The sequence below is a fragment of the Rattus norvegicus genome, chromosome 1, assembly GCF_036323735.1.
Source record: "Rattus norvegicus strain BN/NHsdMcwi chromosome 1, GRCr8, whole genome shotgun sequence".
Taxonomy (NCBI): Eukaryota; Metazoa; Chordata; class Mammalia; order Rodentia; family Muridae; genus Rattus; species Rattus norvegicus.
The window spans coordinates 26,169,059-26,196,913 of NC_086019.1; the positions used below are offsets into that span (position 1 = coordinate 26,169,059).

General features: G+C 36.6%; 1 protein-coding gene across 17 annotated transcripts in view; it reads right to left on the reverse strand.

Annotated features, from left to right (window-relative positions):
- Nucleotides 1-27,855, reverse strand: part of Trdn (triadin) — a 455,305-nt gene that overhangs the window by 394,294 nt on the left and 33,156 nt on the right. For 16 of the 17 annotated variants that reach the window (XM_063272320.1, XM_063272316.1, XM_063272306.1 and 13 more), the window contains 1 exon segment: nt 8,705-8,914. In XM_063272320.1, the coding sequence (XP_063128390.1) occupies nt 8,705-8,914 (210 nt within the window). 17 annotated transcript variants of the gene reach the window in all.

The window sequence follows — 27,855 nt, forward strand, 5'->3', positions numbered from 1 at the left end:
AAATGCAAATCAAAACAACCCTGAGATTTCACCTCACACCAGTGAGAATGGCTAAGATCAAAAACTCAGGTGACAGCAGATGCTGGCGAGGATGTGGAGAAAGAGGAACACTCCTCCATTGTTGGTGGGATTGCAGACTGGTAAAACCATTCTGGAAATCAGTCTGGAGGTTCCTCAGAAAATTGGACATTGAACTGCCTGAGGATCCAGCTATACCTCTCTTGGGCATATACCCAAAAGATGCCTCAACATATAAAAGAGACACGTGCTCCACCATGTTCATCGCAGCCTTATTTATAATAGCCAGAAGCTGGAAAGAACCCAGATGCCCTTCAACAGAGGTATGGATACAGAAAATGTGGTACATCTACACAATGGAATATTACTCAGCTATCAAAAACAACGAGTTTATGAAATTCGTAGGCAAATGTTTGGAACTGGAAAAGATCATCCTGAGTGAGCTAACCCAATCACAGAAAGACATACATGGTATGCACTCATTGATAAGTGGCTATTAGCCCAAATGCTTGAATTACCCTAGATCCCTAGAACAAACGAAACTCAAGACGGATGATCAAAATGTGAATGCTTCACTCCTTCTTTAAATGAGGAAAAAGAATACCCTTGGCAGGGAAGGGAGAGGCAAAGATTAAAACAGAGACTGAAGGAACACCCATTCAGAGCCTGCCCCACATGTGGCCCATACATATACAGCCACCCAATTAGACAAGATGGTTGAAGCAAAGAAGTGCAGACCGACAGGAGCCGGATGTAGATCGCTCCTGAGATACACAGCCAGAATACAGCAAATACAGAGGCGAATGCCAGCAGCAAACCACTGAACTGAGAATAGGTCCCCTGTTGAAGGAATCAGAGAAAGAACTGGAAGAGCTTGAAGGGGCTCGAGACCCCATATGTACAACAATGCCAAGCAACCAGAGCTTCCAGGGACTAAGCCACTACCTAAATACTATACATGGACTGACCCTGGACTCCGACCCCATAGGTAGCAATGAATATCCTAGTAAGAGCACCAGTGGAAGGGGAAGCCCTGGGTCCTGCTAAGACTGAACCCCCAGTGAACTAGACTATGGTGGGAGGGCGGCAATTGGGGGAGGGCTGGGAGGGGAACACCCATAAGGAAGGGGAGGGGGGAGGGGGATGTTTGCCCGGAAACCGGGAAAGGGAATAACACTTGAAATGTATATAAGAAATACTCAAGTTAATAAAAAAAAAAAGAAATGTTCAACATTCTTAGTCATCAGGGAAATTCAAATCTTAAAACCCTGAGATTCTACTTTATACCAGTCAGAATGGTTAAGATCAAAAACTCAGGTGACAGCAAATGCTGGCAAGGATGTGGAGAAAGAGAAACATTCCTCCATGGTTGGTGGGGTTGCAAACTTACAGGAGCCTGATATAGCTGTCTCCTGAGAGGCTCTGCTAGAGACTGACAAATATAGATTCAGATACTCTCAGCTATCCTTTAGACTAAGAACAGGGTCCCCAATGAGGGAGTTTGGAAAAATGACTGAAGAAGTTGAGGACTCTACAACCTCATAGGAAGAACAACAATATTAACCAGCCAGTCTCTCCACCCCCACTCCGTAGAGCTCCGAGGGACTAAACCACCAACCAAAGTGTGCATGAAAGGACCCATGTCTCCTACTGCATATGCACCAGTGAATGACCTTGTTCGGCATCAATGGAAGGAGAAGCCCTTGGTCCTATGATGGCTAGATGCCCAATGTAGGGGAAGCAGGGCCTGGAGGCAGGAGGGATTGGGTGGGTGAGTGGGGGAGCACCCTCAAAGAAGCAGGGGGTGAGGAAATGGGATAGGGAACCTAGTTTCCTAGTTTCCAGAGGGGAAACTGGGAAAAGGGACAAATACTTGAAATGTAAATAAAGAAAATATCCAATAAAAGAAAACAAAACACATCAGATAAAAAGTGAGCTTACACACAAAATAATAATAATAATAATAATAATAATAATAATAATAATAGTAATAAATAACAATAATAATCTTCAAAAGTCTTAGTGTTTGTTCTGGGCAAGCTAGCCCATGCTATTAATCTCAGAACTGGAGGATCTCTGTGAGTTTGAGTCCATCCTGATCTATATAACGATTTCTAGGACAGCAAGTGCTATATAGTGGGACTTTGTCTCAAAGAAACAAAATACAAACAAAACAAAACAAATGTTTCACACTATTGGACACCTTGACTTTACAACAAACCAGTAAGAAAACATAGACTTTTAAACTGTTTCTTTGAAAAGTAATAAGGTAGATATAGTTTTACCAAAACTCCAATTCAAAAAAAAAAAATCAAAAGCAAAGTAAGGAATTATACAATCATGTTTAAAAGTTCATTCATACTTAAAATGAACACATTTTTCTTTATATTATCTAATTTCATAAAGGATCGTTAAATTTTTATCTAATGGTGATTGGACTGCAGAACCCTCTACTTCTTAGGCATACTTCTAAACACAGGGAACTGGGTAAAAACATAAATCCTTTTTAGTCATAGTGGCCTGAGGACCGAGATATCCTGGAGCACTCACAGAATGTGGACTTTGAGGTAAGATTTGAACAACAGAAAAATGCACACAAAATGTCAAGTATTCTGTGAATCCAAGTATAATTCATAAATCTAAGAAATTGATTTATTCACTACAATTACTGAACTTTCTTAAAATATAATGATATAATAACATGTAACATACATATAGCTATAATAGGTAGGCATGTATGTAGACAATTAAATAGATAGGTAGTAGATAGATAGATAGATAGATAGATAGATAGATAGATAGACATCTATATAAAAATATAGATTGATAGATACATAATAGAGATAGATGATAGATGGATAGAGAGAAACACAGAAAGAAAGAAGGAAAGAAAGAAAGAAAGAAAGAAAGAAAGGAGAGAGAGAAAGAAATAAAGGAGAGAGAGAGACAGAGACAGAGAGAGACTAAGTTAGAGATTTCCCTAAAATAATTTCACTGTTACTTTCTCGTCCTAACAAGCAGTGCACCTGCTTAACTGGGATAAGTGCCAAGAAAAGAAAAAAATCAGAGAATTAATTTGGAAAGCAACAGATAAATGGCACACCTCATTAGAACCCCTATTTAAAAGGAAAATTTGAGGAATGTCTGCAAGAACTTCATAATAAATTGATGCTTATGCCATCATATCATTGCCATCTTTCTTCCAAGATTACTGATGTTATTTTCCTCTAATAGGGTTCAGATTCAAGGTAGATTTTATGAGTGATTGCCTCCTTGTGCCTGGCATACATTCTTCTCATAGATCATTATCTTCTAATGATCACCAAGCTGGGTTTGGATTCAATGTGATTGTGGGACATTTGGGAAATTTTCTAAAGAGCAATAGACAACCTGATCTGATGTATGGTAACGCTTCCCTGTCATAAATAAGAATATTAGTAAATTATGACCTTTGCTTTTGTGCAACCAATGCTGTAAATATCGCAGTCTTCCACACACGATCTGAGGTAGGTGCAATTTCTTACAGTGTTTGCTCACACTTGTTATTATTAAAGTGAAACCTGTCCCTTCGCTAACAGCAGAAGGTATTTGTAAGGAATCTCTATCAAGTGCAGTAATTTTAGTCCTCAGAAAACAGCACATTATCAGCCAAGTCAGTTTTTTGTAAGGACTTCCTTAGAAGCTGGAGTCATACAGCCAATCATTTCCATGAGGACTTAGCCTCCGTTGCTATGAGAAAAATTTCATTTTTTTCCTTGAAGTGCCCATTGGCATTTACTTCCCAGGAGAGATGTAAGAGCAATGGGCCTAACCACGGTGTGATACTTTGTCTTGAATCCTGAGTTTTCTCCTCTTGTAACTCCATTTTTCTCTCAAAAGCATCCTGTTTCGAATGACTAAATTATACAGACATCTCACATGTATAGGCTGTGTCTGCTAAGAAATTATCAAAGTAGAACTACATTTCCTCAAATGTCCCTAGATAGAAATTCCCAGGTAACTTTTGGGAAAAAGGAAGGCAAACTATGGGAGCTGATGCAGCCATTGTCTGTCCTCCGAAGCTGGGGGCTGGGTGTATCCTGGTATCCTTTCACATTTCCCCCAGTATCTTGGCCAGGCTTCTGTAGCGACATCCTCCTTTCTCTCTAGTTTCTGCTGAGATTTCTCCTTCATGAATCTCTAAAGCATGGCACAGCACTTCAGGACCAATGACTCACCTAAACGTCTAAGGTGGTAAGAAACAAATGAAGTTCACAGACTGTCCTTACTCCCCTCTATTTTATTTCCATCTGGCCTCTCATCTCTCAGCATGGTGACTTTCCACTTAACAGCAGATAAATTCAACATGCTTAGTCAGCTCCCAGAAATTCATAAGCGATGGTGCTATGATTCCTATTCTGTAACAGATAAAGTGTTTCTGCTATTTTCAACACTTAGAGATAGACCCAATAATGTTTAAATATTTTTCAGCTTTTGCATTTGGCAAGGAATCAAGGAGAATTGAAATCCTTCCCAATCTATTTAGATCCAGTGTCCTAAAATTTGTCTTCATTATTGTAAATAATTCAAATCATAAATTTTAAAGAAAAGAAAGGGAGATAAGATCTCCATCACAGGCAAGGAAAAGGAAATTCCTACTCATTTAAGTGTACATGTTATTTTCTGTGTGTTCCTTGAGTAGGACACATAGGTAAATCAGGTCAAATTCTGAAAAATGAGAAGTTATGAAAGTTATGAAAGTCGCTAGTTTAAAATCATCCTCCCCAAGCCAGTATTGTATGTACTTAATGGAAATAAAGTTTCTTTTCCAATGAACCTATTCTAAAAGTTTCAGGGTATTTATTTACTGTTACAAATTACCAGATAGTAATTTGATGCAGTGCCAGCCACTCTGGCCCTCGATATAACCTCCAACATGCTTTATTTGTGTTCTAGTCCTGTTTTGAAACTATTAGTAATTACATTTCAAAATCTACTGGGCTAGTATAAAAGACTCATCATGTATATATTCTAATTTCTAGAAATGTTTAAATTATATCAATTAAAAACTATATCAAAAATGTAAAGTAGTTTTCATTCTTTAAATCTCTTTAAGTAAAATAGTGATGAATCATTAAAGGGGCTTATTAATAATTCACTAAATGGATGAATGTAATTAGAATCTCATATATAAATGAATGCATCTAATCTATAAGGAGATTGATATGAGGTCCAGAGGTTTTGTTATAATTGTACCAAGTCTTTGTTTCTATAAATGGATCATTTGAACTTTAATAAGCTAAAAGCTATTAGTTAATTTGTTTGTGATTTTAAAATATTTGTTTTCTTTCATATTTAATTTTGTAATTTTTTTCATTTCTAACCCATTTAAGATACATATCTTAATACGGCAAGTGTTTCTGTGTGCCTGTTTTTGTTGTAATATCTCTTTGTCAGCTAGAGCCGTGTATGTTCGTACCCTACATCTGAATATTTATTAAATGTATACAATTTGGGAATATAATTTTTATAAGAATGAAGTGTATGGCAACCAGACACCACCTCACCTCACCTCAACTCACAGTCCAGTAACCTTTTCTGTTTTTTACTCTTTTCAAAACAATATTTAGTGGAGTTATCCTATGAATCTAAGAGAATTTGCAGAAATAAAAGTCAGATTTGCAAGGCTAGAACATGAGGCCAATGTGACTTTGGCTCTGTTCCTCCCAATCAAGGAGGATCAATCTCCCATGCTGCGAGGACACACGGGTGTTAACAGGTTGATGAGGAGACACTTTATAAATAGTTCATTAACATCAATTTTTCATCAAGTGCCGTCTCTGCCAATCCCTTTACTGAAATCTCAGGATCAAACTTATATAAACCATTTCCAAATTTCTGACCCACAGATACTATGAAATTACAAATGTTGCTGTATTAAGCCTCTTACTTTTGAAGTAATTTCTTAGTCACGGATAATTGCTAAGAACAAGTAAAATGTCATCGTATAAACACTTTCATTCTCTAATTTCTCTATTTTCTTAATTCCTAAGGCCAAGCTCAATATAGTTTCAATTAAATGAAAGAAAATTATATGTGTACATTTCTTCATGAAGTAAAATGTACTTTAAATCTCAAAATGTTATACTTTCCTTTAAGTAATATACCTCAAAAGACTTCATATGTGTTGGACATTCATAGACAGAGATGAATAAAGTATTTTTCCTTGAAAAAATACTTTGCATGATACAGTCAAGCCAACTGATAGCTCTAATACATTCCACTAATTCCTTTTAATGTGTCCAACAGTACTAGAAGTAACAAAATATAGGATATGATACCATCTTATTTTTTGCATTACCAAAGGCATCATAAAAGAAGGAATATGTCAGGAAACATGAATAATTCTTACTATTAACTGCTACTCTACCTCTACCAGACTCTCGAGCTGTGGAAACACGGTTTTCCATGGACAGCAAGAAAGAGAAGTTTGCATTTGTCTAGGATGAGCAGGTAATAACAGAAATAAATAAGGTTGAGGAATTGGATATAGTAACTAAATTATAAGATTAAAACAAAGAACTAAGCAAGTTCCTTGAGTTTCAATGTTTTCCTTGTACTTAGGCAGCAGTGAAAACACTCCTCTTTTTCAGATGCTTTTAGAAAGATGCCTTTAGAACTATATTAATAGGTAGGAATTGATGCAGATAATACAAAACTTCTTAAGTTCCCGGAATGAAATTGTGAAGAGAATGAAACTGTGAAGTGCAATAACATATATGGTGCACTGATTTCTTAAAAAAGCTGATTTATAAGCCATTTTTGTTTACATTGCTTAGGCTATGATGAGTTCTCCAGTTCCAAACAATCCAACAAAACTGACTGCAGGATCTTTTTGAGGGGATAGCCTGGTTTTTTTCATTAATAAATGTGGGCATCATAAGGAGGAAAATTTACAGAGGATCTGTGCTTTGTATTGAAGACTAACCGAAATAGTTAGCATCAGATAAAACGCCTATACCTCATAACAATTCATAGCACTAGATGACAGTAGTTCCATGGAAAAATATGTCTAATCTTTATGTAATCTAATCTAAAAAAGTCTAACTGAAGGCAGTTTTGCATTTCATTGGATAAGTTTCTATGTCTACTTACAAAATTAGCTTACAGAGAGTAGATTGACATTGAGTTCTCTAGAATATATATTACCAAATAAGAGTGTTTCATGACCATCTGTAGTTTTGAGGTTAAAGTAAATAATATAATATTTTAATGGGAAGGAAAAGCAGAATGTTACAATCCATTTAGACTTAGTAAACCTGTGGTTTTCTAAAGTAACATAACCAAAAGTATTTCACTTAAAATTCTATCATTTTAAATTATAGAAAATGCAACTACATTTTTTCAAGAATCTAAGAATACAGTAAAATACAGAACTTATTAGAGCAGAAACCTAAGGCTATTTAGTTGACATTTTGGTCTTATCTCCGTCTAGTAAATGATGCCAAATATAGTTCAGCTAGCAAAGATAATAGCTAGCAGAAGCCATGTCAATAGCTCTCTGCATCCACAAACTGAAATGATAGACATCTATTCCTGTAGGGTATTTTTATTACAATTTTGGCTCCTGTAAAACACCAATTGTCAGGTAAATAATAATAGGTTCTTGATCGGTAATTGCTAAATGATGAAAATTCTATGAGGAGAGCATTCCTGAGTACAGAGATCCAAATTTTCTTATGTCTAGATTCTAAAGATCTGATTGCCATTGGAGATAAGAAGAATTGAGGGAGCAATCAATGTGGATGAAGAGCGCATAAAGGTAATAATGAAGTATTCTGGCTAGTGGTCAACAATGATGGGCATGGATTAACTTACTCATCTACTCATTGAATGGGCACTGCATACCCAAATAATTCATTTCCTCCAAAAACGCAGTTGGTAGAGAGTATATGATGAGTGTCATATATATATATATATATATATATATATATATGTGTGTGTGTGTGTGTGTGTGTGTGTGTGTGTGTGTGTGTACATATACATGTGTATATATATATAATTTGAAAATATGAAATATATTTGAACAAAGAGACAAACAATGAACCTTGAGATTGAATTGCCCTTAAGGAAAAATTTATCTTTTCTCACTCCAAACCCATACGGACACTCAATATGTAGTAATTCCTTATGAATAACTCTGAAAAAAATCCTCTTTCTACTTTCTTCTTTCTGAAACTGAAAATAGGCAGGGTTAGTGGAAGGAAAGGAGTGTGTCTGGAAAAGCAATTTGAGACCACGTGTCAGTGTACCTCAGCAAAATTCACGTATCTTCTGCTTGTCTAAAATTATTTAGTCTGGTTTATGCTTTATTCTGTCAAATATAAAGCCCACCAGTTATTCTGTCTTCATAGCTGATTAATACAGCTCCAAAAATACATTTCTATCAGACTTTTTAATTATTGTTTTTTTATGAAGCTGCAGCATCTAGTCTCCATGAAGCTTTTAAGATGAGGACATTGATTGCCTTTTCAAATCAGGAAACACAATAGACCAAGAGAGTGAATAGAAGCAACTGACTCCAGGAATGCCCAGGACCTCTTCCTGTGTTTTATTTCTCATGCTAACCTGTGGTAGAGAGAAGCAATGCTGCGCCTTGGTAGAATATTTTTCCATTGACTTAAAATCCAAATGCAATGCTTCTTACCTGAAAAGTTTTTGTAGTCCACTAAATCAAACATCACAATAGCAACAGCTGACCAGGTGATAATCAGGGCGATGACCAGAAGCCAGGCTGCAGGGGAGCTGAATGTTGTCACGATGTCTTCGGTGACAGTCCTCTTCAGCACCTTTCCAGGGGACTTGGGAACAGATCCATTTTTGTTGTCTATCACAGTTGTGGTTATAGATGCATTTCCTAGTTGCACACCCAGAAAATAAAATACAATTTATAAATTAACTTCAAATATAAGAAACTAAATCACACAGATGCTATCTACGAATCTAGCAGACTGTTGGTGCGAGTTTCTGTAGTAGAATCTACCCATATAGTGCAGGATGATAGGCCATTCATTGCCCATTACCACGTTACCTGAATCTCAGCATTTTACTCTGACCCCAAAATGTAGGACTTTGAATAAAAAGTGATCTTCATCTCCTGTAAAATTTCCCGTTCTTTTGGGACTAAGATGTATTTTATTAGGTGAACCACCTATTTAAACTCAATTTTGTTCAGAAAGCAAGCAAAAATAGCATCACTTATGAAGATAATAAGAAGTAGTAATAAAGTAGGTCAAATGAATGAAATATTTCTTGACATCCTGGACATATTGCCTAATGTCCATTGAGATCATTATATTTCAGTAGGTGCAGACAACCAAGAATATCTTATATTGTCAGACATATACTATCAGAGCTAAGAGATCTTAAATTATCAACTAAGTTACTTATCCTTGATTTTAGGAATTTAATACTCATGCACAATGCACAAAATATAAAATAACAAAGTTACAAGCAGATAAGTCACAGGTATCATTTCAAATCTCACCATTCAAAAGCAACATGTGTTAAGATCGTATTTTTTTTCTAATTTTCTCTAGATAGATGCGTGTGCAAATATGCTTCATTTTCTCTTAGCTAAGGAATATACACTACGTGGTACAAATATTTCTGTATAAGAAATTATTTAAGTCAGAAAACAAAGAATGAGATCTTGGAACAAATGTGTACACAGTGATGCTTCTGGTATAATTTCAGTTTACAAGATATTTTTTGAGTACTGATTGAATACTTGTATGCAAAGGAAAGTTCTGGTTAATGAAGTCTGAATATATTTTTTTCCATCAAGTGTCAGTTTACTTTCATAGAAATAAGATAAAAGGCATACATTTCTTTGACTACTCAGAGATAAGAAAAGCCAGCATATATCAATATGTTAAAATAGAACACAGCTACACAAGTAATTTTTACGATAAAATGGTAAATATGGTCTTGGATTTTCAAAAGACTAAAATGTTAATCAGGGCGCCATTGTGCAAGATGACTGAAATAAGACTTCTAAATAGCTTTTGATAGGTATTAGCAATAATAATGCCAGACTTCCTTATTTCAAAAAGTGAAAAGGATACTATGGAAATGCATGCTTCAAGTTCATGAACTCAATTTAGTGAAAATGATAGCAAGATGGACTACTACCTTTAAAAATGGATTTCATGAACTGTATTTGAAGTGGTGCTCAAAGAAGAAAAAATTAGAAAGAGTTCACATTTATATCCTCTCATTTATTTTTGCGCCAAATTCCCATCACTCCTAATGGTAGTTCTGAAATGGATGATTGACTGCAGTGCTTTGAAATGAGATTTAAGACCCAAGTGAGGCCACAAGTGGATCAAATCTTTGGAATAATGATTTTCAGGAGAGTAAATGAAGTTGAGTGTTTAGAAGTATCCCACCTGAAAGTTGATATGTTGCTGATCTCCAGTATTTTGACCTCTAGAAAGTTTTCTACTACTCACAAATTGTCTCTGTACTCCAGAGGCACTTGAGTGTGTCAAGTACTAGAGCTGCAGACAAAACCACATCACCTGTGTTGGTCTCTTACAATTGAATTGAAATTTTAACAAGATTTGACTCATATTTCTAGAATCTTGACTGCATGTTTAGGAAGTAGAAAACTTTAAATGCAACATTTTCTTTTCATTTTAATCAGGAAAAAAAAATAGAAAACACAAAGTCAAGAAAGTATGCAAGTTCATAGTTTAAATTGTTCTGTCATTTTTTTAGAGACTCGATAGAAGTTCTGAATTTTAATGCACTTTGTGATTCTGACAAGAAAACTAAGGTGGAATTTTCAAACAGATGAAAATGATAAAACGAACACTAATTTACTAATTTCATTATCCTCTTTAATTTATTTTTAACTTCACACCGCCCAATTTTCCACATACAAATTAATCAAGGCTTAAGTGTTATAGAAATGCTCACTGAGAATTCAGCTAGAAAACAAGAAATAATTGGAAAAAAGATAATCTTGCCTTTGTTACAAGGCACTCCAAACTGTACCTTCCATTTCCCATTCAAACTTGCTACTGAAGCCCAAAGCCAAGAGGCAGAACTATGACAGAATATAAAAACTGCCTTCCTTGACAGCTGGTCAAGATAAATGCAAAGAACGGAGTGTGTAATCTGAGATCACTTTATGTTTGAGAAGCACTTTAAACATGATGAGATCAAGTTATTGATATTCTAGAAAGAATAAGAGGTAAATGTTACTGGACAGTTTGACAGACACTTTGCTTCTTGAAACTTGTCTCTTCAGAAGTAGAGCAGAGACATTAGGCTACTTACTGTTCGTACCTACTTTTACATTCTATTCATTTTGATTAATTTGATTGCATATAGAATCATGTACCAAAGAAGTGGGGATCTGACTACAAAGCCAAGCACCTCTTATTGTTAAAGCAGAAAAAGGAGCAGCTCAAACAAGAATTCCAAAGTTGGCTTCATGGTCAAACTGTGCAAGGAAGCATAAATCCAAAGCCTTCTGGCAGAAATGACTTAACCTCATTATCTCTTATTGATCACTCGAAGACACTGCCAACTACGCTAGCCCACTTTTATTCCTGTGAAAAACCAATATGAAGCTGGACAAGTCTCCAGGGACACCAGGCTAGATTGCAGATTGATATCAGTAAAACACCACATTTCATTACATAAAAGCGTTATGAATTTTGCATTTCAGCATGGGATGTGGTGTGAGAAATGCACTATATTTATTCAACATATGGAAAGCAGTAGAGAGAAATGGTAGTTTATACCATCAGTGGCATTATAGGTGTCCCTAAAATATACTAAATTCACATTCACCATCTCATATTGGTAAACTTTGTTCTGTTTGAGTGTAAGACATATATAAGTAAGAATTTTCTAGAAGATCTCTTGAAAAGATCTTATGTTATAAATATCCTTCTTTTAACAATGTAATTGGTATTTGTAGAATGTATATGCATCATATAGAGAGTCAGGATGAACTAATTATGCTTTTCTATAAAGTATATAAAAGCTAATAGATACTAAGAGAAAATAAATAAAAATAATCAAAACCATCCAATGGAAATAAGAGCATTTTCAGCAAATGGTGCTGGTTCAACTGGAGGTCAACATGTAGAAGAATGCAGATCGATCCGTGCTTATCACCCTGTACAAAGCATACTTAAGCTTTGGATCAAGGACCTGCACATCAAACCAGATACACTCAAACTAATAGAAGAAAAAGTGGGGAAGCATCTCGAACACATGGGCACTGGAAAAAATTTCCTGAACAAAACACCAATGGCTTATGCTCTACGATCAAGAATCAACAAATGGGATCTCATAAAACTGCAAAGCTTCTGTAAGGCAAAGGACACTGTTGTTAGGACAAAATGACAACCAACAGATTGGGAAAAGATCTTTACCAATCCTACAACAGATAGAGGCCTTATATCCAAAATATACAAAGAACTCAAGAAGTTAGACCACAAGGAGACAAATAACTCTATTAAAAATGGGGTTCAGAGCTAAACAAAGAATTCACAGTTGAGGAATGCCGAATGGCTGAGAAACACCTGAAGAAATGTTCAACATCTTTAGTCATAAGGGAAATGCAAATGAAAACAGCCCTGAGATTTCACCTCACACCAGTGAGAATGGCTAAGATCAAAAACTCAGGTGACAGCAAATGCTGGCGAGGATGTGGAGAAAGAGGAACACTCCTCCATTGTTGGTGGGATTGCAGACTGGTACAACCATTCTGGAAATCAGTCTGGAGGTTCCTCAGAAAATTGGACATTGAACTGCCTGAGGATCCAGCTATACCTCTCTTGGGCATATACCCAAAAGGTGCTCCAAAATATAACAAAGACACATGCTCCACTATGTTCATAGCAGCCTTCTTCATAATAGCCAGAAGCTGGAAAGAACCCAGATGCCCTTCAACAGAGGAATGGATACAGAAATGTGGTACATCTACACAATGGAATATTATTCAGCTATCAAACACAATGACTTTATGAAATTCCTAGGCAAATGGATGGAACTGGAAAATATCATCCTGAGTGAGGTAACCGAATCACAGAAAAACACACATGGTATGCACTCATTGATAAGTGGCTATTAGCCCAAATGCTTGAATTACCCTAGACGCACAGAACACATGAAACTCAAGAAGGATGATCAAAATGTGAGTGCTTCACTCCTTCTTTGAAAGGGGAACAAGAATACCCTTGGCAGGGAGTAGGGAGGCAAAGTTTAGAACAGAAGGCAGAATTAACACCCATTCAGAGCCTGCCCCACATGTGGCCCATACATATACAACCACCCAATTAGATAAGATGGATGAAGCAAAGAAGTGCTGGCCGACATGAACCGGATGTAGATCTCTCCTGAGAGACACAGCCGGAATACAGCAAATACATAGGTGAATGCCAGCAGCAAACCACTGAACTGAGAACGGGACCCCTGTTGAAGGAATCAGAGAAAGAACTGGAAGAGCTTGAAGGGGCTCGAGACCCCATATGAACAACAATGCCAAGCAACCAGAGCTTCCAGGGACTAAGCCACTACCTAAAGACTATACATGGACTGACCCTGGACTCTGACCCCATAGGTAGCAATGAATATCCTAGTAAGAGCACCAGTGGAAGGGGAAGCCCTGGGTCCTGCTAAGACTGAACCCCCAGTGAGTGTGATTGTCGGCAGGAGGGTGGTAATGGGGGGAGGGTGGGGAGGGAAACACCCGTACAGAAGGGGAGAGGGAGGGGTTAGAGGGATGATGGCCTGGAAACCAGGAGGGGGAATAACAATCCAAATGTAAGTAAGAAATACTCAAGTTAATAAAGATGGAAAAAATCAATAAAGACCTTTGTTAAAATAGTCATATATTCATATCAATATATGCAATGTTTTGACCCATAAGAAATCATGTAATTTTTAAAAGAATGTAAATTCTAGATATTTGAAATATACACAAAATCACTAACCCCTTTTTAAGCATGAAAATTACTTTTGTTAACAGTCTGGAACCTGATTCTCTGCCAATTTCAATTAAAGTCTCACATTTACATTAACACCTTGTTTCCAAAATTTTTGGAGGGTATGATGATTCTAATGAAGTTATAGAGGACATTTTGGTTACTTGTCTAGTGAGGAAGCCACATGTACTTATATTTAAATTTTTTGATACAGTATATTTTATCATACTCTTTGTCTTCCTCCAACTCCTCCCAGATCCTCCATAGCTTTCCCTCAACCCAGCCAACTTCATGTTCTTTCAGGCTACTTCTCTCTCTCTCTCTCTCTCTCTCTCTCTCTCTCTCTCTCTCTCTCTCTCTCTTTGGCGAGCGCGCGCGCGCGCAAAAACAATAAAATAAAATAAAATAAAATAAAAATAATATAGCCCTAATCACCCTACCAAAGATCTACTTCTTCTACTCTTCCATTGGGTGAATTATTTTCTCTCTAATGGTGAGTCCAGAATGAAGGTCAATTCTGTATCGTCAACCATAAAAACAAACTTTTAAACCAGATTTGGTCATTCAGACCACCATCTTATTCATACCTGTGAGGAGTGTTATAAACTCAATACCTCATTTTTTCTGTGAAACATTTGAAAGAAATTACCTTTCTGACAGAAGACTGTGAGTGCAGGCTGTAGTGGCTCTCAGGTCCACCGTAGAGAATCAGCTACAAGATCGGAAGAGCATTAAGATCCTGAGATCATCCACAGTGTAGGCCAATGGAGCAAGTTGTTCTTACATCCCAACATATGCCTGGCCTTTCTAGATACACAGGTATACACAGGTGACATTACTTTTATGTTGGTATTTCTTCTACTAGCAAGTACAAATTTTATTGTGCCTGTCGTTTCTTCATCTGGCTGTACCATGATAATGGGTCAGTCAGACCATTCTGAAACCCAGAACTTTAAAAAAAACTCATAAGCTTAAAATGAATTAGATTTAGTTGACCCTGGATGACATAAGAACCATAGACTTATACATGCACTACATTTCACTGTTCTGGGGTCGGTGTTCTGATGGAATGGTAGGATCACTATAAATGCTCCATTCTTGGCTAACAGCTGGATGACTTCTTAAGATGTCTTCAATCAATAGACAAGAAACAATAATTCTGTCTGCTGCTGTAAATACATTTATTTACTCCAAATTTCTCACCCTAATTACTTCTTCTAAACTTAATTTCCTCACAATTATCTGATTTTCTAGACCTAATAGCATCAATTGAATATTAGTACTTGAGCCAGCGATTAAATGGGGGAAAAGATGGAGTTTGGGAATTTAACTCAGTGGTAAAGCGCTTGCCTGGGAAGCGCAAGGCCCTGGGTTCGGTCCCCAGCTCCAAAAAAAAAGAACCAAAAAAATGGGGGAAGAGATACATTTCAGTACATGGATGAATCATCACCTTGGTTTTCCTTTTAAAGTTAAAAGTACTAAAATATCTTAAGCCTAATAAGCAGAGCTATTTGATAGAGCTGTATAACTCATTTTAAAATAACAGAAATCATAGCTGGTACCTTTAACTGTATGCCGTGAAGTAGTAACTGACAGTCATCATAATTCATAATGACACACTACGGAATGGGAACTTGGTCATGGGTTATGTGGCTAGATATGTCTCAAGATATGCTAAGATAATGGCATAGAACTTGTGGAAATGGCCAAACCATGACTGGTCCAACTTGAGGTCCACACCACCAAGAGGGAACCAATGTTTGACACTGCCTGAATGACCAGGACCAAGAGATAGGACAGCCTACAGACCCAAGTTAGAACCAAACAGGACTGCCAATGAAATGATTCCTAATGATATTCTGTGATACTCATAAGTTGGTGCCTTCCTCGGTTGTCATCAGAAAAACACCATCCAACAACTGATGGATTCCGATGCAGAGCCAAACATCGGTCAAAGACTTGTTGGAGTGTTTGACAGAAGAGGGAGCAAAAGGATTGTAGGAGTTGAGGACACTATGAGGACACAACCTACAGAATAAACTAAGCAGGGTTCTAGAGACAGAAGTGACAAGTGCAGACTCTGTAGGGTCTAACAAGGTTCCTCTGCATGTACATTATGATTGTGTAACTTAATATTCTTTTGACATTTCTAAAAGTAAAAGCAGAAGGTGCCACTGACTTTTCTGCCTGAGCTTGGGATCCTTTTCCTGCTGCTGGTTTGTCTCTTGCAGCCTTACTATGAGGGTTTGTGACTAAGCTTCTTGTAACTTTGTAAGCCATGTAATATATATATATATATATATATATATTCCATATATATTCCATATATATTCCATATATATTCCATATATATTCCATATATATTCCATATATATTCCATATATATTCCATATATATTCCATATATATATATTCCATATATATATATTCCATATATATATATATATATATATATATATATCCCTAGGAAGTCTGCTTTTTTGGGGGGTGGGAGTGGTGAATGAGGAGGAGTTCTGGAGGAAACAGGTCAGGAGTGGGAATGGCTGGAAGGAATAGAGGGAGAAGAAATTGCTGCAGGGATGTAATGTATAAAGGAAGAACAAAGAAGAGGAGGAGGAGGAAGAAAAACTAGAAATTAACCAATATGACCCATGAGATCCCTAGCATATGCTAATCAGGGTCATGTTAGGCAGTTATTCTATGCTCAGTTCTTGAATCGAGAAGTCTCAGATAAGAAGATGAGTATTTCTACATTTGTCAGATGTTTGGGGATTGAATCTACAGAAAGTCTTCCAAATTCCCTGGATTCCATTTCAGCGAATCAGTAGCAGTTTTTTTTTTCTTCTTAGCAACCTCATTTGAATACTATAAATGTATAATCATTTTCTTTGATGAATTAATTTTCTAGTACTTTCTTTTGACACCTTTTCTTGCTCAGCCGAATTTGCATAAATGAGTTGCTTCACAGAGCACTGACAGGCATCTTACAAGATTAGCCATTGTGGTTGAATTGCAAAACCCATAGAAACAAAAAAAAAAGCCTCAAATGACATTTTATTTCATTTTGAAAAAAATACTAAGCTGAAGATTGCAAAGACATCAGTTCTTTGTATTTCTTTTATTCCCATGTGTGTTCTTCTACCCCAAAACATTTTCATGGAAAACACAGTCTTCCTTAAGAATGAAACATCACCTGCTGTGCTAGACCAGCAAAGTCACGTGACAGTAACATGTACCAACAGGTGTCCTTTAGATCCAATGTGAGGTTTCCTAAAACTTCTGTTTCAAACTGTGGTTGCATGAAATGGTTAAACGGTGAGCTCTACCCTTTGCCATTATTAACTTTCAGAAACCTAAGGAAATGTAAAGAGTATTTGAAAGCCTACTCTTCGTAAGTAACAAGGTAAGACCAAGTTTTCTTTATCTATGTAGTAGAAACAAATGCGTAGCCATGCTTTCTATTTACAGACAACAACAGCAACAAATTCCAAGTTTGCCAGAAAAGCATGACAATTGAAGCTGCATTTTTTCATATTTCATACATGTGCAAAAAGAGGACAGTGTGTATAACCCTTAAGCAATGAGATGACAAATTTGATTCTCTCAGGGGCTTTTGCAAAACAATTGCAGAAATCTTTTTCATACATGTTTAACTATCTAGAATATAAACTTTATTATCAGCAATGTAAACAATACTTTCTGAGCTAATCTACAACTAATTCTATTCCTCTATTGGAATTGAAAACAGAACCGGAGGATTTTAACTCTCTAATAAAGTGCAATTTAATACTTTTGAAAGAAATATGCTTATGAGTGAACACCATTTTAATAGCATATTAGAGGTTTAGTTAAGCTGGAGCCAAAATTGTCATCAAGTTAATTTGAAAAGTATACAGGATATCTAAAAGTCTAGCCCAAATCTCATTCTCTCTCTCTCTCTCTCTCTCTCTCTCTCTCTCTCTCTCTCTCTCTCTCTCTCTCTCCCCCGAATGTGTTATAATCATTTCATCTAGAGACAAAAGAAAACAGTTCTCTGTGCTTTCAAAGAATTTCTAAATCCACCTGAAGCTCCTTTATGCATTTTTGAAAAAACAAAAACAGGAAGGTGTTCACGCCCACATTTCAGTAAAGCAGAAATTGTGCATTTCCCAATAAGCGCCTATAGCTGGAAGAAGGCTCTGCAAATTGCACACATCTGGGCAGAGGGTAGTTTATCAGCTCTGATGTAGCAGGAAACTGAAACACTGTTTAAACAAATTTCTAAAGTCTCCTCATTATTTGAGCTTTGAAAGTGTGGTGTATTGCTTAGTCTTCAACATTGCTATCCTCTGTTTTTCCGAGTAGATCGCTCATAAATTGTACATGAGGAAAATATGTAACTCCTCAATTAAAATACACTTTTCCTTGAGCAATTATAGCTGTTAACATACAATATTTTCAAATAAAAGAAATAAATCCACTGAGAAGTGACTAATTTTTTTCAATTTGAACAGCCCTTACATTCTTCATAGAATTTCAGCTTTGTATCAGCAGATTAACAACTGACTTATTGAACAATCTGTGGGAAGTATATACTTGCATATCAATGGAGTGAAAAGGTAGGCACATGACTTTTATTAATCTTAGGAATATTTTCTAATAAATAGAGCAGAAACGGAAATTCTCTTATTGCTAGAGAGTAGGAGAAAAATATGTTCCCTAGAGTCAACCCATGGTCAACTTGGCATTGTGACAGATTACATGGAATCCGGACATCTTATATCATTACAATTATCTCTGAGTAAGTTTTTCTGAAGGAGAAATAGTGGTAAACTTGCACTGCTGACATTTGAATTAGTCAGAGTTGCTATTTCTATGAGGTGTGCATCTTCATAAGCCTTATTTGATTAAGCTTATTAAAGCATTACAATTGCAGGAGTATCATCAAGCAATAGCGAACTCCTTAAAAAACAAGCTTTCAAAAACTGGTTGCCTTGCAGATTGTGTTAGAAGAAAGTATCGAGAAGTTGTCCTCTGGGCAATACAGGTCAAGGGTTATGTTCTGCAAGATGTTTGGCAATCAGAGTTTGTTACTAGTTTGGATGTATGTGCACGTGCATGCACATAAGTGTGTGTGTGTGTGTGTGTGTGTGTGAGAGAGAGAGAGAGAGAGAGAGAGAGAGAGTGTGTTAAGCATTAAGATTATTTCTCCTTTGATTTTGTAACAAAATATAAACATATTACTGAAATTTGAATATGAAATCAACTCCTTTACTTTTCTCTAAAGATAGAATCCTTTTTTCTCCAAATCTTACCATTGATTTAATAGGCCTTCTTTAACATAATTTATGGATCACAGAAGTAGCCAAATCATGAAGAACATGCTTTGTTTGGGCATTTTTCATGAAGAGATCATAAATGGTTCATATCCCAGCCTCCAAACTAATCATACTTATATCGTGTTAGGCTCATACACCTGCACTGGGGAAATTTAAATCAAACCAGCCAGATCTCTAGAAATGGATTTGAGGCCCTGTGACTCTAGAATGCACATGGGATGTGCATAAGCAAAGGAGCACCCTAGAAAAATAGTCATCAAAACATAATAATGGATAGTGGCTGATCAGTCATTTGGCAGAAGTTAAGCCCTGTATATGTTTGCTAAGTTTGCTGTAACAAAACAGCACAGAGTAAATGCATTCCCACAGCATGACTTCACTGAACATATGCAGAATTCAGGTGTTTAAAAATCAAGCTACCAATGGAGTTTTCCCTGACAGTTTTGCTGGAAGTATTCCTTTTCAGGACACCACTGGATTTAGTCATATTTATCTCATTTTCACATGACTATCTCTACAAGACCCTATCTTGAAATAAGTTCCTACCCCAGGCTCCATTACACAAAACAGCAAAGCCTTGATTAAAATTTGGAGATGGTTCTTCTGAAAACAAACTCAATGGAATCCATTATCCTCACCATTCATAACAGAGAATTCTGTTACAATAGAGAAATCTATATACTATGAAGTAAAAACAAAAAATGGATTTTTAATACATTTTAGTATTTATTTAAATAACCTGGTTTTATTGTTAAAGGATCAAGTTCATTCAGTTTAGAAATAAATCTTGAAGTGTTCCAGATTGTAAAATATTCAAATTATATTTTATTCTAAGATTGCTTGATAGAACTGCTGAGATGGTTCAGTTGGTTAAAAGTGCTTGCCATCGAGCCTGAAGACCTAAGCTCAAGCCCCTAGGACCATGGAGTGAAAGGAGACAGCCAATTACAAGTTATCTACTGGCTTCTACACACACACACACACACACACACATGCATGCACACATACACACCCACGCACACACACACAAGCACACACACACACATGCATACACATACACGCACTCACACACAAACACACACACAAACACACACACAAACACACAAACACACACACACATGTGTGCCTGTAAGAGTGTGCCATGGCTCAGTAGCGAATACCAGAGTTGGAGCGGTAATTTGGGAGCTCAGGTTAGATTTATGGGGAGACATCAAGGACACAGTTTCATCTGTGTGGAATGTGGTTAGCTTCTGTAAATCAGGGACATTACCACACAATAACTATGAGAAGCTGAAAGTGAGAGCAAAGAATATTCTTCAAAGAAACAGTAATGCTCAGTCTGTTCTGCACACGGCGTCCACTCTATGCTAAGGTTTCAGGTACAACACTCATTCTGTCATGAAATCAATAGATTATAAAACTAATGCCTTGCATTTTCAGGCTCTGTGCTCTAGCAAGACTGAATCCAAACAATATAAAAACCAAAGAACCATATAAGGACTTATAGGCATGATGTGTTGGTCAATCCTGTCACTCGTTTCTCCCAATTGTGCATTCAAGCATCTCAAATTCTCTGAGCCCTGAAATCTTCCACTCCTCTATGGGCAGTCTGAGGCCTGGAACCAAAAGGAGTTCACTAATCATTAATTTCTCCTCTTCTCCCAGTTAAGGATTCAGTCTTATTGAACAACAAAAAAAAAAAAAAAAAAAAAAAAAAAAAAACAGCCACAACCACACTAGTTGACATTATCTTTAGCCCATATCTAGGATCTCAGGGTAAAGTAGTAGAGATAAATACCAAAGGCTTAGGCTATGTGATTTCTCAGTCTCAAAATTATTGACTATTTGGCACTTTACAAAAACAGTTTGCCAATGCCTGCACTTGAGTCCGGAAGAGGAACTGACACTGTAGTGATAACTGAAATGGAAGGCTTTCCAATTGGGAAATAGTAATTTAAGTTAGAATCTTATGACTGTTAGTCAAACACAGGACAGGCACACGGCATAGTGAAGTAAACTTGTTCAGATGGGACAAAACTAAATTTAAGCCACACCTTTGGTCCTTTGTAACAGCTACACCTTGATGTTCATCTGTAAAACTAAGGCAACAAAACTACCACATAGGGTGACCTTAGGGAATCAGCTATTCAGGGGTGTCAGGTGTAATAGACATCAGCTCCCTCTCTATCTATTACAAACCTGATCCACTTCGATTTAGTAATTGATGGTGGTAATATAAAATTCATTCATACAAGCATGGCTGTTTCAAAATGTCACTCTATGAGGAAAATTACTTTTGCTGCATCCATTCATCAATTTGCTGTGTACATAGAATTCAGAAATGCTAAGAATAAGTCACTTTTTCATTCCAATGGTAATTGGGATTATATAACTGAGACTATAAGCCCTAGAGGCCTCAAGGTTTATTTCTTTAAACAGGCTGTACATTGTAAAGTACACAACCGATGCTCAACTCAGTCACAACTACCATTAAAATAAAGCTATTAGATATAAGCTATTTAGAACTGAATTTTCCCAACTATGTCTGGAATGTCTAATGGAAAAATATGTATTTTTATTCATATAAAACTCATAATGGTGTAATGCGTTTACAACCAATTACAAAAAGCTATCTCATTAATTCTTCCCTCCACAATTTGGTGCTATTCTTCATTATAAATAGGCAATAGGTCCCAAAGCGTTTTCTTTAAGGTGCTTATTCAGAACAAAAACATATTTCCCCATTTTAATTAAAGAATGTTATGAAGACTGGTTATAGTCTCAGTATGCCTATCAAAATCTTTTTAATATTATGCAGCTGAATTGTCATACAAATAAAATTGTAGATCACCTCATGCCTTTACAGTTTTGAATATTATCTACATAAAGAATAATAGACAGAAGCAAGCCCTTGGTAATTCAAATCTCAGCTCTTTCAGGAAACCTTGAATATAGCCTCTGGGAGGAATTCAGTGTCCTCTCCACATTCTTCCAGGAAATGGCTTTTCAGTGATCTTAGCTGTGCTGTATTTTGATGAAATTGCCTGAGAAAGTAAGAGCTATCTTCTGGGAGTTGTACCTAGACTGTCTACATGACTATAAACTCTCTGCCTGGAAACACACACACACGGGCATTGTCTAGCAGCACAATGATTCTTTGTGTCCAAGAAAGGCAATATTTCCATGTTGCCTTTCTTAGAGCATGTTTGTCTGTGATTTCCTAGACCATATGATCACAGGAACTCAAGATATTAGCTTATAAAAAACAACAGTCTCTGAACAATAATATTTCCAAAAGGAACAAGGAATCAGAGTTATGGAAATATGGAGGAAACAACTAATATTTAGACTTCAGAAGGCATAGTGTTTGGAGATGTTTATAAGCACAGGGATGATTCTACCTTCCAGGTTTTTGGGGTTCTACATTTAAGCTCGAGAAAGTAAGATTCTTAGCTCAGCATAACTGCAGTGATTGAAGGTATTATATTTATGATTCTTCCTAAAAATTGAAAAAGACTACAGTAATCCATTAGTTATATTGAATTTAGTTAAGTAACTGAAGTCAATTGGAAAGTTTCAAATATAAACATTTTCTTTTTAATTTTAGAAATGTGCTGAATCCTTCTAACTCACTTTTGTCTCCTCTCTGTGAGACATCCAAACTAGTTTATTTATATCAATGAACAAGCCTGTCCATAAGATTTTTGGGTTGTAACATAATCAAATTGAAATATTAAATATACTATAGTTTTCACAGTCGGTTTAATTAAAATTAGATATTAAATGTTTTATATTTCCGAATTATGCAGCCAAGAAACAGTTTCTTAATTTTTATGTAGCAAAGTTTCTACCACTGGAGCTGGAGAGATGGCTCAGTGGTTAAGAGCACAGTCTGCTATTTCAGAGCTCCTGAGTTCAATTCCAGAAATTACATGGTGACTCACAGCCATCTGTAATGGGATCCTATGCCCTCTTCTGGTGTGTGTGAAGACAGCTACCATGTACTCACTAAAATAAATAAATCTGAAAAAAAATTCTACCAGTGGAAAATTAAGCAATATGGCCCACAATTAGCCAAGGATGAAGAATAATCTCAAATAAATATGAATACTATCCAAAGCCCCATTCATGCTTGCATAGAAATTACTGTAGAAAGAATCTTTTTGTACTTTGTGAAAGCATCACCTGTCAATAAAAAGCTGATGGCCTATGAGCCGAGGGAGGGTTACAAAGTGGAACATTCCGCAGAGAGAGAGAGAGAAAGAGAGAGAGAGAGAGAGAGAGAGAGAGAGAGAGAGAGAGAGAGTAATTTTGTTAGATAGAGGTGAGGGATTTGTCACCCAAACACTGAGAAAAAAGCAGGCCAACACTAAAGGGGAGTTACCTACCAAACCATGTTGCTGAACTCAGATTAGAATTCAGATTAGAATAAATGGGTTATATAACTTATGAGCTAGTCAGGGAATGAGCCAAACCTTATGGCCCAAACATTTATCCATAAATAATTAATTCTCAAAATTGTTATTCTGGGGACAAAGACGCTGTAGAAAAGCCTGGGGCTACAGATTACACACTCAAAAGGACAGTGATATAGTTGAGTCTGTTTTAAGAAGTCTCTAAAAGTCAAGAGTTTCCAGTTCAACTTTTCTTTCGTTTTTCCAGCTCTGCTGACACTGTAGGTTATCGTTTATCAAAGGACCGCCAAATAAAGGGGAATAAATGCATGACTAACCACAAAGAAAGTCTGAGTTGAATGAAAATCACAGTGAACTTCTTTCCCTGAAGCTTTGGTGAGTCAGGCTTTGGAAGGGTCACCTTTCAGAATGAATCTCATTTCCATATGACTGAGGACAGACAGGTACAGCGCTGCACAATACCTCAGAATGGTATCAAAGACAAGACAACCTCATGTTGCTGTTACTCACTGGTAACAGTGACATCATGCTAGTGCTCTAGTCAACCTAAGCTTAAAGTCACTATTCAATTTGGATTTACAAAATTATAGAACAGCTCTAAATTAAATTTTGATTTTGGATGGGCTATTTGATCTGAAATAACTTCTCATTTAAATTTCAGTTATTTAAGATTCTAGCATTTATTATTCTAATGCTAATATATAGTAAATGGATAGATCAAGAGGCTATTGAAATCCAATCATAACCTATTACTATTCTCTTAGACTCTGTATGGTAATCTTTTAATGTAATCAGCACAAAGGAAATTAGGAAGACATTATGGAAAGAAGAAGGCTCTTACGGTTCTGTCCAAAGTTGTTTTTATGAATTGTAAACAAAATCAAAGCTAAGACTACAAGCATAGTTAAAAGCAGAAAGGAACAACCTGCCTCAGAGGTAATTAGGAAAAAATGCAAACTTTCGACTTTGTCTTTCCAGGATAACTCATTGTGTGTTATTCAGTTTTAGGACTGAATTTGGAATATGAATAATGGAATTTGTTATATTCCTCCCTTCCCAATGTTTCCCCTGCTGTGTGGCTGTTTTCTCTCTTTTGATGACTTTAATAACTTTCTAAACATCTTACAATGCATTTGGTTATCTCACCACATAGACTAATGTACTATGAATACAGTTCATTCATTTTTTTGGTTCAGTGTGTCCGTTTACATTAATACACTTATTCTTTGCACACATATTATCAAATCCATATTGAGCATCGACCATGTTCCAGGCATATTCCCATGTCATGAGAATGAGCAGATGGGCCTGTACTCTGATCTCCCTCGTTTTTCAAAATAGATTTGAATATCCTTGAATCCTCTTGAGTGACACTAATCATCTTTAATAGATATTAAACCTTTTGCTAAAATTGTAACTAAGAACTTTCTTGAATGTTTATTTGTCTTGAAACATTTTATGAAAATTGGATTATCTTAAAATCATTACCTGGAAAAACTATAGTCTAATCAACTTATTTTTCAAAAGTTTTAAGCCTCCTTTTTTATTCTTTATTTTATATTTACTTTAGTATCATTGAGTAAATCTTTTCATTTTCAATTCTTGTCACATAAACATAAGAATGACTTCCTTACCTCCAGGAAAGAATAACAACAAAAAGCTTGCTAAGGTACATTACTAGAAATTAGACAATTGAAGTATGTGGTCCTTCAGTGTGAGGAAATTGAATGTTACCCACTTTCTTTTTTTTTTTTGTTTGTTTGTTTGTTTTGCTTTGTTTTTGTTGCCATTTTTCAATCTTTATTAAATTAGGTGTTTCTTATTTACATTTCAAATGTTATTCCCTTTCTCGGTTTCCAGACCAACATCCCCCTAGCCCCTCCCCCTCCCCTTCTGTACGGGTATTCATATTCCCATCCTCCCCCCATTACCGCCCTCCTACCAAGAATCCCGTTCACTGGTAGTCCAGCCTTGACTTACTTGCCCTTATTAGGCTATTCATTACTACCTATGCAGTTGGAGCCCAGGGTCAGTCCATGTATAGTCTTTGGGTAGTGGCTTAGTCCCTGGAAGCTCTGGTTGGTTGGCATTGTTGTTCATATGGGGTCCTGAGCCCCTTCAGCTCTTTCAGTACTTTCTCTGATTCCTTCAACGGGGGTCCCGTTCTCAGTTCAGTGGTTTGCTGCTGGCATTCACCTATGTATTCACCATATTCTGCTGTGTCTCTCAGGAGAGATCTACATCCGGTTCCTGTCAGCCTGCACTTCTTTGCTTCATCCATCTTATCTAGTTTGGTGGCTGTATATGTATGGACAACATGTGGGGCAGGCTCTGAATGGGTGTTCCTTCTGCCTCTGTTCTAAACTTTGCCTCCCTAACCCCTCCTAAGGGTATTCTTGTTCCCTTTTTAAAAAAGAGTGAAGCATCTGTATTTTGATTATCCTTCTTGAGTTTCATGTGCTTTGTGCATCTAGGGTAATTCAAGCATTTGAGCTAATATCCACTTATCAATGAGTACATACCATGTGTGTTTTCCTGTGATTGGGTTACCTCACTCAGGATGATATTTTCAAATTCCATCCACTTGCCTATGAATTTCATAAAGTCATTGTTTTTGATAGCTGGGTAGGATTCCATGGTGTAGATGTACCACATTTCTGTATCCATTCCTCTGTTGAAGGGCATCTGGGTTCTTTCCAGCTTCTGGCTATTATAAAGAAGGCTGCGATGAACATAATGGAGCACGTGTCTTTTTTATATGTTGGGGCAGCTTTTGGGTATATAGCCAAGAGAGGTATAGCTGGATCCTCAGGCAGTTCAATGTCCAATTTTCTGAGGAACCTCCAGACTGATTTCCAGAATGGTTGTACCAGTCTGCAATTCCACCAACAATGGAGGAGAGTTCCTCTTTCTCCACATCCTTGCCAGCATCTTCTGTTGCCTGAGTTTTTGATCTTAGCCATTCTCACTGGTGTGAGGTGGAATCTCAGGGTTGTTTTGATTTGCATTTCCCTTATGACTAAAGATGTTTAACATTTCTTTAGGTCCTTCTCAGCCATTCGATATTCCTCAGCTGAGAATGCTTTGTTCAGCTCTGAACCCCATTTTTTTGGTTCTTTTTTTCGGAGCTGGGGACTGAACCCAGGGCCTTGTGCTTCCTAGGTAAGCGCTCTACCACTGAGCTAAATCCCCAGCCCCTCTGAACCCCATTTTTAATAGGGTTATTTGTCTCCCTGCAGTCTAGCTTCTTGAGTTCTTTGTATATTTTGGATATAAGCCCTCTATCAGTTGTAGGGTTGGTAAAGATCTTTTGCCAATCTGTAGGTTGCTGTTTTGTCCTAACAACAATGTCCTTTGCCTTACCGAAACTTTTTAGTTTTATGAGATCCCATTTGTCAATTCTTGATCTTACAAAATAAGCCATTGGTGTTTTGTTTGGGAAATTTTCTCCAGTGCCCATGTGTCCGAGATTCTTCCCCAATTTTTCTTGTATTAGTTTGAGTGTATCTGGTTTGATGTAGAGGATTGAAGAAATGTGCCAACAATGTCCAGATATCTAATTTTCTATGAATAAAATTTTCTATACATGGGACTCTTGAGTGTGTGAATGAGTAGGTCTCTGGTTTTCATGCCGTCTCTTGTGGTCTTTTCCTTCTGCTGGTTTGCCTTGTTCAACTTCAACATGATGTTTTTTATTTTCTTATTATATTTTATTATGCTGTTCTATTGAGACCCTTTAGAAGCATGTTTTTGCTTCATTTGTTTTGGTTTATTTTCCTCCAGTTAAAGACAGAAAGCGAGTGGATCTGGATGAGAGGGGAGATGGGGAGAAACTGGGAGGAATAGAGAGAGCAGAAATTGTAATTGGAATATAGAGTGTGAGAATAGAATATTTTCAATAAAAGTGGAAAACAATCACAAAGATGGAATATAAAAAAGAAAAAGAAGTTGGTAAACATAACTATACTATCAGAAAAATGAATATAAAATAAAATAGGTATTTAGTGAAATTGAAAAGAAAAATGTTATGTTTTTAGGGTCCAAGGAAATTATGAAGTGTTTTATCTGAACTGGGGAGATGACTGAGTGGATAAAGTGCTTTGAGTGATGCCCCATA